The 13,045-nt window shown below is 39.7% G+C and overlaps 1 protein-coding gene across 1 annotated transcript; it reads right to left on the minus strand.

Annotated features, from left to right (window-relative positions):
• Positions 1–11,079: 11,079 nt before the first annotated feature.
• On the minus strand, positions 11,080–12,047 carry LOC100028213 (mas-related G-protein coupled receptor member X4-like). Its single transcript, XM_007490048.1, has 3 exons — positions 11,765–12,047; positions 11,620–11,713; positions 11,080–11,494 (listed from the first exon to the last, which is right to left on the minus strand). Exons 1-3 carry the CDS (start codon positions 12,045–12,047, stop codon positions 11,080–11,082), a joined length of 792 nt encoding a protein of 263 aa, XP_007490110.1.
• Positions 12,048–13,045: the final 998 nt, after the last annotated feature.

Consider the following 13,045-nt stretch of genomic DNA (forward strand, 5'->3'; position numbering starts at 1 on the left):
AATCTTAGAAAAATTAGAATTAATAGACATATGGAGAAAAATAAATAGGGACAAAAAAGAATACACCTTCTTTTCAGCACCACATGGCACATTCACAAAAATAGATCATACACTAGGTCATAGAAACATGGCACTCAAATGCAGAAAAGCAGAAATATTAACTGCAGCCTTTTCAGATCACAAGGCAATTAAAATATTGATCGGCAAGGGTACATGGAGACCCAAATCAAAAATTAATTGGAAATTAAATAACAGGATACTCCAAAATCGGATAGTTAGAGAAGAAATCATAGAAACAATTAACAATTTCGTTGAAGAAAATGACAACGGCGAAACATCCTTTCAAACCTTATGGGATGCAGCCAAGGCAGTACTTAGAGGAAAATTCATATCCCTGAGTGCATATATTAACAAATTAGGGAGGACAGAGACCAAGGAATTGGAAATGCAAATCAAAAAACTTGAGAATGAACAAATTAAAACCCCCCAGAAGAAAACCATACTAGAGATCCTAAAAATTAAGGGAGAAATTAATAAAATAGAAAGTGACAGAACTATTGAGCTAATAAACAAGACTAGAAGCTGGTACTTTGAAAAAACAGACAAAATAGACAAAGTACTGGTTAATTTAATTAAAAAAAGGAAAGAAGAAAGGCAAATTAATAGCATCAAGGATGAAAAGGGGGATCTCACCTCCAATGAAGAGGAAATTAAGGCAATCATTAAAAACTACTTTGCCCAACTATATGGCAATAAATATACCAACCTAGGTGATATGGATGAATATTTACAAAAATATAAATTGCCTAGACTAACAGAAGAAGAAATAGTTTTCTTAAATAATCCCATATCAGAAAAAGAAATCCAACAGGCCATCACAGAACTTCCTAAGAAAAAATCCCCAGGGCCTGATGGATTCACCAGAGAATTCTATAAAACATTCAGAGAACAGTTAATCCCAATACTATACAAACTATTTGACATAATAAGCAAAGAGGGAGTCCTACCAAACTCCTTTTATGACACAAACATGGTACTTATTCCAAAACCAGGCAGGTCAAAAACAGAGAAAGAAAACTATAGACCAATCTCCCTAATGAATATAGATGCAAAAATCTTAAATAGGATACTAGCAAAAAGACTCCAGCAAGTGATCAGAATGATCATTCACCATGATCAAGTAGGATTTATACCAGGGATGCAGGGCTGGTTCAACATTAGGAAAACCATCCAGATAATTGACCACATCAACAAGCAAACCAGCAAGAACCACATGATTATCTCAATAGACGCAGAAAAAGCATTTGATAAAATACAACACACATTCCTATTAAAAACACTAGAAAGCATAGGAATAGAAGGGTCATTCCTAAAAATAATAAACAGTATATATCTAAAACCATCAGCTAATATCATCTGCAATGGGGATAAACTAGATGCATTCCCAATAAGATCAGGAGTGAAACAAGGATGCCCATTATCACCTCTACTATTTGACATTGTGCTAGAAACACTAGCAGTAGCAATTAGAGAAGAAAAAGAAATTGAAGGCATCAAAATAGGCAAGGAGGAGACCAAATTATCGCTCTTTGCGGATGACATGATGGTCTACTTAAAGAATCCTAGAGACTCAACCAAAAAGATAATTGAAATAATCAACAACTTTAGCAAAGTTGCAGGATACAAAATAAACCCACATAAGTCATCAGCATTTCTATATAATTCCAACACAGCTCAGCAGCAAGAACTAGAAAGAGAAATCCCATTCAAAATTACCCAAGACAAAATAAAATACTTAGGAATCTATCTCCCGAGACAAATACAGGATCTATATGAACACAACTACAAAACACTTTCCACACAACTAAAACTAGACTTGAACAATTGGAAGAACATTAACTGCTCATGGGTAGGACGAGCCAATATAATAAAAATGACCATCCTACCCAAACTCATCTATCTATTTAGTGCCATACCCATGGAACTTCCAAAATTTTTTTTTACTGATTTAGAAAAAAACATAACAAAGTTCATTTGGAAGAACAAAAGATCAAGGATATCCAGGGAATTAATGAAAAAAAATACAAAGGAAGGGGGTCTTGCAGTCCCAGATCTCAGACTATATTACAAAGCAGGGGTCATCAAAACAATTTGGTACTGGCTAAGAGACAGAAAGGAGGATCAGTGGAATAGACTGGGGGCAAGCAACCTCAGCAAGACAGTATATGACAAACCCAAAGATCCCAGCTTTTGGGACAAAAATCCACTATTTCATAAAAACTGCTGGGAAAATTGGAAGACAGTGTGGGAAAGATTAGGCTTAGATCAACACCTCACACCCTACACCAAGATAAATTCAAAATGGATGAATGACTTGAACATAAAGAAGGAAACTATAAGAAAATTAGGCGAACACAGAATAGTATACATGTCAGACCTTTGGGAAGGGAAATACTTCAAAACCAAGCAAGAATTAGAAAGAGTTACAAAATGCAAAATAAATAATCTGGATTACATCAAATTAAAAAGTTTTTGTACAAACAAAACCAATGTAACCAAAATCAGAAGGGTAGCAACAAATTGGGAAACAATCTTCATAAAAACCTCTGACAAAGGTTTAATTACTCAAATTTATAAAGAACTAAATCAATTGTACAAAAAATCAAGCCATTCTCCAATTGACAAATGGGCAAGGGACATGAACAGGCAATTCTCAGCCAAAGAAATCAAAACTATTAATAAGCACATGAAAAAGTGCTCTACATCTCTTATAATCAGAGAGATGCAAATCAAAACAACTCTGAGGTATCATCTCACACCTAGCAGATTGGTTAACATGACAGCTATGCAAAGTAATGAATGCTGGAGGGGATGTGGCAAAGTGGGGACATTAATTCATTGCTGGTGGAGTTGTGAATTGATCCAACCATTCTGGAGGGCAATTTGGAACTATGTCCAAAGGGCGATAAAAGACTGTCTGCCCTTTGATCCAGCCATAGCACTGCTGGGCTTGTACCCCCAAAGAGATAATGGACAAAAAGACTTGTACAAAAATATTCATAGCTGCGCTCTTTGTGGTGGCCAAAAATTGGAAAATGAGGGGATGCCCTTCAATTGGGGAATGGCTGAACAAATTGTGGTATATGTTGGTGATGGAATACTATTGTGCTAAAAGGAATAATAAAGTGGAGGAATTCCATGTGAACTGGAACAACCTCCAGGAAGTGATGCAGAGCGAAAGGAGCAGAACCAGGAAAACATTATACACAGAGACTGATACATTGTGGTACAATTGAAGGTGATGGACTTCTCCATTAGTATCAATGCAATTACCCTGAACAATCTGCAGGGATCTAAAAAAAAATACTACCCACAAGCAGAGGATAAACTGTGGGAGTAAAAACACTGCTGAAAAGCAACTGCTTGACTACAGGGTTGGAGGAGATAAGACTGAGGAGAGACTCTAAATGAACACTATAATGCAAACTCCAACAACAGGGAAATGGGTTCGAGTCAAGAACACATGTGATAACAAGTGGAATCATGCGTCGGCTATGGGAGAGGGAAAGGCGGGGGGAGGGGAAGGGGAGGGGAGGAAAAGAAAACGATCTTTGTTTCCAGTGAATAATGTATGAAAACGACCAAATAAAATATTAAAAAAAAAAGAGAGTGTTGGACTTATAAAAGAGATTATTGAGGGGAGCTAGACTCAATACTTCATGTGGGGAAACTGATCTAGATATGTCACTATTTTCTGTCCTAGAGATATTAAGGGAATCTGAAATTAGATTAAGTTTTATCAAGAGGCTAGAACCTGTGAGTTCTAGGTTCTTGGGATTGTTGGAGAGCACTCCCTCCACTCTTTTTTTAAAATCCTTATCTTCCATTTTAGAATTGATATTTTATATTGGTTCCAAGGCAAAAGAGAAGTAAGGAATAGGCAATGGGTGGGGGTAAGTGACTTGCCCAGGGTCACACAGCTAGGAAATAATTGAGGCCATATTTAAATCCAGGTCCTCCTGTCTCTAGGCTTGGCTCTCAATCTACAGATACACCTTACTGCTCTCACTTCCTCTCATCTTGGTGGAGTTTTCTGTTGATCTAGCTATTCTAGAAAGTAAGGCTACTACTAGGACTATTTCATAAAAAGATCAAAGAAGGAGAGAAATAACTCATATGGACAAAAAATATTGATGGCAGCTTTTCTCATAGAAACAAAGAAGTGGAATCTAAGCCAGTGCACAGTGACTGGAGAATGGCTGAACTAATCATGGCATGAGAATAAAGAAAAAAAATAGTGATATACAAATGAGGAAAGGTATGGTTCCAGTGAAACCTGGGAAGTCATAGATCAACTCGAGTAGGATGAAGTAAGCAGAGCTAAGGAAAAATGATAATAAATCATAAGCATTATAAAAAACTTCAAAGGACTTAAATCCTTATTCTTAAGGACTTAAGAATAACACAGTAATTAAGATTGATTCTACTGGTGTGATGTTATAGCTGACTTCTCACCTGTATACATATTGATGCAGAACTTTTCCCACTTAAAAATACTTATTTATACTGTAAAAAAATTAATTCCCAAGAATCTCAGCACTGGATACTTACTAGGACTATTCCACAAACAGATCAAAGGAGAAGGAAAAGAAACCAGAAGGACAAAAATATTAGCTTCTTCAAAACTCCTAGATATACTAATTGTATTTTAGCTTCCCTCCTCTTTCATGAGAGATTCAGAAATTTCAGTGAGCCATGACACAACATCCCTGGCCTATAGGACAGATTTTCTTAGCCCATCTTCAATAAAAGCACAAAAGTTACAGAGGAAGTTTCAGCAAAACCAGGAGTGATAGCAGCAAACACCAAAGATACCATCAGATGACAATCTCTCCCCTCTTCTCCAGCACTTGTTCATTCCAGCTAAGAGATGGTACAGAGCACTGGCTCATAGGTGCTAATATTCTGCCCATAACCTAGGAAAATAGAAACTTCTCTTCCTTTACACCATGAGTAGTAATTTTCCAAAGCTCAACCTTAAGAGACTGATACCAGGAAAGAGCAGGTAAATAATGTATGCATGGCAGTTCATTCTCTCTAAATTCCCAACTGAGCTCAGAGATATCTTCAGCCTCACAATGGCCCATTACCCTCATTCTACTCGTCTTTCCCAGATTCCTTGGGGACTTCTGAAAGTCATATGGTTTAGACAAGAGACAAGAAAGTCACCTTCAGTCCTCCCAGCATAATTCTGGAAATGAGACCAAACATTCTTCCCCAAATTCAGATTCACCTGGAGAATATAATAGATTCTGAGATAATGTTATTTGGAATAGAGATGAAGAAAGGAGGCCTGCTCCAGTGAACTAAGTTAAGGCTTTGCAGATGAAGGATTATCACATACAGTGTATGAGAGCATTTGTGTACATATATGCCATTTATGTACATAAAGAAATAAGCATATTTGGGAATCACTGACAACACAATTTAATGTATTCATAGATATATGCATTAGTTAAGCAAGTGAATTATAAACCAAAAATGTGTATATATGCACACACAAACATAAAATTCCCAGATATCCCAATCATTAGTCACAGAATAAACTTGGGAAAATAACTTTCTCTATGAGGTAATTGCATAGGCTTCTATTCAGAATATAATCCCATCCAGATACTTCTTATCTCTGGCAATGTGAGCAAATCCCTTACTTGGTAAAAATCTGCTCATCTATCTAATGAGGACTGAGGGGTTAAAGAAGCAATTAGGAAATAGCCTGATGGTACTCAGGGACTAAAAGTCCATTAACACAGATAATCATGCCCCATTTCACCTGAGGACCATTAGAGCTGGTAGAGATACAGGGCCTGATAAAGATGTAAATAATGGTGAGTCTAAAGATTCAACTCCTAGTTTCAGGCCTTGGAAAACCAAGGTTCCTTCATCTTATCTGGGTCCCATGTCTGGCCTAATAGTCCAGACTCTCAGCTAACCCTCCCTCCCTCCCTTCCCATCAGGATTAGAAGACTCTAAAGCAGAAATGCACACAACAGCTTGCTTTACCCATTCATATACACACATTCAATTTTCTGAGTAAGATAAGAAGGGCACGAACCATCCTTTCTTCTCCTCTTCTCCATGGTGACTATCATACCCTTTTCAAGAAAGGCATTCCAAGTCCTCAGGATGTCCATGACTTAAACAAGGGAAAGGATGAAGGTTATTGGCATTGCACATGTCATGGCAAGTTGATGAATCTATGTCAATCACGCTGGCTTCTTCACCCAAGAACATCACTAAAGGTTTTTTGGGGTTTTTTTTTGTTTGTTTGTTTGTTCTTTCCCATGTGAGAAGGAAGGGAGATTGTTTGACCTATTAAGAAGTACTAATGCAATATGAAATGAGACCAGTAAGCTGAGAAACTTCTGTTCCCCATTAGGGAACATTATCAAGAAGCAATCATTACCCAGTAGCAATTTCACAACAAAAATATGTTATAATAGATGCTTCTCAGAGATTGGTTTATCAGTGGTTGACATTTGAAGGCAGATTTTGTAATCCAAAGTAGTAGTTAACAGCTGATCCGAGGAAGACAGGTCTCAATAGGGTGTACCTTATTCTCCACTGTTATATACCCTTTGGAGGGCAGACCTAATCACAATTAAAATTTCCTGCTTTCTTATTTCAGTGTTTTCATCAGCAAACAGGGAGTCTTCACACAGTCATATTTCTTTATCCATTAATTTATCCAGTTCCTGTCTTGGTGTTGGCTGTGACCCCTTCTGGGTTATGAACATGGCCTAATCTGATCACAAAGTGAGTATAGATTTCTGATTTCCTAGAAGGTCTGCTCAAGTTAATCCCTGGAATATCTAATGGCATGTATTGTTTCTGAACAATGATCTATTGAATGCTGGCTCTGGATCCTGCTGTGACTCTAGTGAAGAGGAAGGGAAAAGGAGGGAAATAAACTTAGATAGTGCACACGGTGTGCCAGGTACTAAGCTAAGCACTCTTACAAATTTTATGTCATTTAATTTTAACAACAATCTAGTGGGGCAAATTCTATTATTATTACCTTTTACAGTTAAACTGAGGCAAACAGATGTTAATTGACTTTTGTGACTGTGAAAATGTGGGTTTTCAAGACTGAATTGCCAAAACTGTAAAGATAATTTTAGTGTCTTTATTTTAATAAAAAATAAGTCGTTGCCATGGGGAAAATTCCCAAATATGAAAATACCCAAGTCACCTGGGTTTATGGAGATTTTAATTAATACAAATGAAGGAATTAAGGAAAGAGAGAGAGATAGAGTAAGAAGGAACAGTGCCTAGGCCTGAGATTTAAGAGATATCAGTCAGTCTTTTATCACTTACCACAAGATTTGTCCCAAGCAAAACTCCAGTCCTTCACTGAAATCCTCAACTCCTGAACTGAATTCAGAGACCCACTCTGACTCCTGACCTACAATTCAGTTTCCAAGGCTGAACTCTCCCCAGAGGCCCCAAGCTCCTTCCTTTTAAAAATTTTTTTCTCTTGTTTCACCTCCTCTAAACTTTCATGTCTACCAATCACAGTAGATACTTTTCCTAGGACTGCCCATTCTTAGTTTTCATTACTCTTTAGTTCTAACCTTCTCTGGGTAGATTATATCTTCTGAGTATTTCACACCCCTTTGCTAAGCTTCTCCTTTGTAAGTTGCTTGACCTTTTAGTGATTAATTTGACCTTCATAGGAACTCAGCACCCTTTTGTATTCGATCTAAAAACAGACCTAGCTTAAGGGCTTTTGCCTCACTATAAGTATGGATTGGGGACTTTTTCTCATTGTTCCATCAGGAGTTTACAACTTTATCTTCCCCTAAAGTATGCCTAAGTATGGGTGGAGTAAAGTTAGAAGTCCTCACATTCCTGACCAAGTACCTTCATTGTTTAAAATGGGGAATAACCTTAACCAAATGTTCCAAGGTAGAGTCTGAGAAGTTTTAAGATTCACACTTTGCTAAAGTCATACAACCAGACAGTGTCTGAGACTGGTTTTTATCTCAAGGCTTCCTAACTCCAGGCTTAGTTCTCTCTCTATTGTATTACTAGCTGCTTCTGATAGGTCATGGGCAAGACTGGGTAGGTATCAGGCCTTTCAAGTTTTCTCTGGCTGGCTTCCATCTCATGTGCTATGACTTTACTCCACATACATGCAGACTTCTGGCAATATGCTTGTGTGGTCCTGAATTGGATGGAAGAATTAGAAAATATTATTTTCATCTTGATATTACAATTCCTTGGTTTTAGTTGTTAACATTTAGTACCCTTAACATTTCCTTGGGATGCTTTTGGGAGATCTGTGCTCTTCTAGGACTTTCCTTGTTACAGTCTTATCTGAGATTTAGACTTTCTTTTTTCTTTTTCCATTCTTCCTTCCTTTCTTTCTTTCTTTTTTTCTTTCTTTCTTTCTTCCTTTCTTTCTTTCATTTTTGTCCAAAAGGCAAACATTTAATTTTTCTTCACCCATCATGCTCTATTCCCTTGAAAGGAAGAAGAAATGAAAGATAAGAGGGAAGAAGGGAGGAAAGAAAGAAAGGAAAAGAAAGAAGGAGGGAGTAAAGGAGTAAATTATGGAGGAAAACAGATCCTGTTTGAGTCTTGCTTTTGCATTATTTCTGTTGTAATTCTTGACTTTTTTATATTCCTTATAAATCCATTAGTTTTTATACTTATGTAATATACTTTAGTAGTTTAGTTATAGTCCTGAATAAATGATTTTAGACAGTATCATTATTTTTATCTTGGTAAATCCTTCTTGTCCGAGAAGCTGCTTGAGTCAAGAAGCTCAGAGTTTTTAGAGGTGGGGTGGAACATAAAGCATATTAAGGTTGTACTGGACAAAGGCTCAGAGATGAGAGATGACAAGTTCTGGATGGGGCAGAGCGATTAGGCTACTTAACTGGAACATAATGTTTAGAAGAATAAAAACATTCAGTAAGGTTGGGAAATATAACCTGGATTCTTAATAATTTTAAAAAACAAACACATGAAGAAACACCAGCAAGGAGGCAGAACTGAGATGGTACAGGAAAGGCAAGGACTCACCCAACCTCTATTGAATTTCCCACCAAATGACTTTAAAAGGATATCTTAATTATGATGGAAAGACTCTAAAACTGTGCATACATTTTGGTCCAGCAATACCACTACTAGATCTGAATCCTGAAGAGATAAAAAGGTAAAAAGGACCTACTTCTACAAAAATATTTATTCCAGATCTTATTGTGGTAGTAAAGAATTGGATATTGAGGCGTTTTCTGTCTATTGGAGAATGACTGAATAAGTATATGACTGTGATGGAATACTTTTGTGCTCTAAGAAATGGTGAGCAGGATGATTTCAGAAAAACCTGAGACAGATCTACAGAGACTGATACAAAGTGATGTGAGCAGAACCAAGAGAAAGTTATACACAGCAACCACTATATCGTCTGATGAACAACTGTGATAATTACTGTAATAGCTATTCTTATCAATACAGTGATCCAAGAGAATCCCAAGGACTGATGGAAAAAAACATCAGCCTTCAGAAAAAGATCTGATGGGCTGAATAGCTGGAATTAGTCTTGCCTCCTAACTTTGGGGAAGGGTCTCATATCCAGTAGCTTTCCCTTGTTCAGGGCTTGGTTATATCTATCAGTTATATCTATCAGAGTGTTGATCACATCACCTACTATGGGAGGAGCCAAGAAAACAGAAAATCAATAGTATAGCTTTACAGTGTCATGACTGAGGAAAGTTGGGTTGCAGGGATACTCCATTGCATTCCCTGCCTCAGTGACTCTTGAGGCTAAAAGAAAAAGATGGAGGAAAGCATTCATTGAGCTGGTGGGCGAGGCAAACAAGTCAGAGGTCTACAGATGCCGTCAGTAGGCACTGAGATCCCATGTTGTAAAATACACACTTTTATAGTTTCAAATTTGTTCTTTTTAAAAAATTATTTAATTAATTTAGAATACTTTTCCATGTTGACATGATTCATGTTCTTTCCCTCCCTTCCTCTTGACACTGATGAACAATTCCACTGGATTTTACCTGTAACATTGTGCAAAAACTATTTCCATATTACTAGTATTTGCAATAGACACATGTGTACTAATAGGACAGCTCCAACCCTCATTTCTGAGACATTCTCAATGCCCTCAATATCATTCCGACTTTTCTGGTCTCTGAGAACTTTTCACACCTTCTTGGACTCTGATACCTGCTTCTATGAATCCACTTAACATAAAGAATATTATAATGCACAGTCACACACTTTGGAATAATACAGGCACACACATTATTCTTCATCAGCTCCTAGTCTGTTTCTACACTCTTAATCTCACTGCATGCACAGACTCCTGCCTGGGTCCATGTTCTTTCTCTAATTCACAAGTTGAAGGTATCAAATGAAAGAGATTCTTAAGCTAAGACAAATGAGGGGCTGCTTAATTAGATTCCCTTCATGTAATGCTCATGTCATGCCAGGACATAAGTGATAATGAGAGAAGCTGAGGCTGCCCTGCCTCCATGAGGTGAATATGGGCCTGAAACCCCAGAGAAGACAGTGAGGTCTTTGTCCATGGAGGATTCCAGTGTGAACTGGATTGTACACTCTGGGTGTTCCAGAAGAGATTGTGATTCAGTGCACATGTGTGTGTGTCTTCTCCTACGTATTATCTTGTATGATATGTTCATATGTGTTTTTCTGTGCTGTGCTCATTCATATATGGGTGTTGATAATGTGTGTGTGAGAGGGGTCACCCTTTCCCATGTTTTGGCCTCAATGAGGTTCCCTCAGTCATGTGACACCCCTACAATATCTCCCCCCATATAGGGACGCCATCAGGAACTGAGTCATGAAGAGTGAAAGACTAGAACAGAGGCAGCCAGAGACAAAGAAACTGAGAGATTCGGAGAGAATCTAAGCCCTAGAGAAACAGCCAGAGATCCAGAGAGGATCCTGAGCCCCAACCTTGACCTGGAGAGGCCAGGATCTTGTCTCCTCTCCTACAAAGGCAAAGTCAGCAGGGGTGGAGGAAGGCGGGTCATTTCATGGATTCCCTTGTATGAGTATCTTGTTTTTATCCACACTGTTGGGGTGGGAAGTGTCCCTCCCCTCATACCCTGCCACCTGCTCCTCCCCCAGAGCCCTCTGCAGGACCACGCTGAGCGGCTCCCTCCCTCTTCTCCGCCATTGGTTGCCCAGGAAGAAGTAAATGAAAGGGTTTGCGCTGCTGCTCACACAGGCCAGGAGCCTGAAGAGCCAATAAGGCATTAAAGAGGAGCCGCTAAAAAACCAAACTGAATTAATAACCCCCAAGGGCAGGCCGCAGAGCAGGAACATGAGGACTGTGAGCAGCACCAGGAGGTAGAGCCTGGGTGGGCGCCTGCGCTGGGAGCTGCACTGAACCCTCAGCACAAGCGTCAGGCTGGACACGCAGAGCACAGGGGTGAGAAGAACCATCCTGATGGGACAAAGAACCGAGGGAAGAAATAAAGAGCCCCAAATGCTCCCCAGAACAGGCCCTGCAGAGCCCATAGGATGGCGCACACAGCCGCAGACGTGTGCTTGGGCCATTGACATCTGTACCAGAGGGGGAAGAGCACAGAGAGACAGCGCTCGGTGCTGATCGCTGCCAGCAGGCTCAGACCCACACAGTAGGGCAGGCCTAGGAGGCAGCGCCCTAGCAGCTCCAGCACAGCAGCATCTACGTCTCCAAAAATTTCTCACATACCCAACCCAAAGCAGCTGCCAAGGAAAAGGGTGTCAGAGGTGGCCAGGATGAGGATGTAGGCAGAGAAGGGGCTCCTCTGGGTGCAGAAGCCCAGCAGCCACAGGATGATGCTGTTCCCCACCAGCCCAACCAGGGCAATGACCAGAGTGAGGATCTCCATCCAGTGGAGAAAGACAAATTCTCCAGCTGCCTCAGCCCAAGGATCTAAGCTCCAATTTGTACCCTCCTCCACTCTGGTGTCAAGAACAGATTCCAGCTGCTCAGGTGTGGGGGACTCAGCCATGGTAGGTGGTTCCAGCCTCAGAAAGCTCTGCTCCTCTCAGTCACCCTGGGGACACCAAGACAGGGAAGTGGGTGAGAGACTGTTCCAGAGTTATTGATTCTAAGAGGGAAGGTAGAGTTTTCTATTTTTAACAAGGAAGAGAGCGGGGCAGCTGGGAGGCTCAGTGGATTGAGAGCCAGGCCTAGAGATGGAGGTTCTGGGTTCAAATTTGGTCTCAAACACTTCCTATCTGGGTGACCCTAGGCAAGTCAGTTAACCCCTATTGCCTAGCCCTTCTCCCTATTCTTCCTTGGAACCAAGAGGCAGTATTGATTCTAAGACAAAGGTTGAAGGTTAAAAAAAATTTTTTTCTTTCATAGAATTGATACTAAGATTTGAAGGCAGAAGATCAGTCATGGCTAGGCAGTTGGAGTTAAGTGACTTGCCCAGGGTCACACAGTGAGGAAGTGGCTCAGGCCAGATTTGAATACATTTATTCCTTCCTACTGACTGGGCACTCTGTCCACTGTCCTACCTAGCTGCCCATGGGATTCTTGGTTAGACATGGTTTGGAATAGGGTATCAGTGTACTCATTTCCACATGTGAAATTATATTGTATTGTTCTACTTTTATTTCAGTAGTCCAGGGAGGGTGACTCTGGGATTGTCCACTGTTCAGTTTCAGAGAGATCCTGTGGGAAAATCCTGCCATTTTTTTCTTCCAGGATTCCATGGGTTCTAAGGGAAGACTGTCCCATGGAACACCTGATTTTTCTTTTTCCTGCCTCTTGTACCAGTCTCTGTTTGACTAGACTATATAGGCTGTCTCAGACAGACACTTTCAGAACTGGGACAGAGAGGTAAGAGTGATCAGGAGTTCACTCAAAGCTGAGACTTTCTGAACACTGTTAAGGATTAAGTAAGGGATTTGATTTTCTCCTGGACAGAAGCTGAGGCCCCTTAAAATCTCCTTAAATATTGCTTCATTTTCTGAATCTTCTCATTCTTCTGCCAGGTCA

Source organism: Monodelphis domestica, chromosome 3, assembly GCF_027887165.1.
Source record: "Monodelphis domestica isolate mMonDom1 chromosome 3, mMonDom1.pri, whole genome shotgun sequence".
Classification (NCBI taxonomy): domain Eukaryota; kingdom Metazoa; phylum Chordata; class Mammalia; order Didelphimorphia; family Didelphidae; genus Monodelphis; species Monodelphis domestica.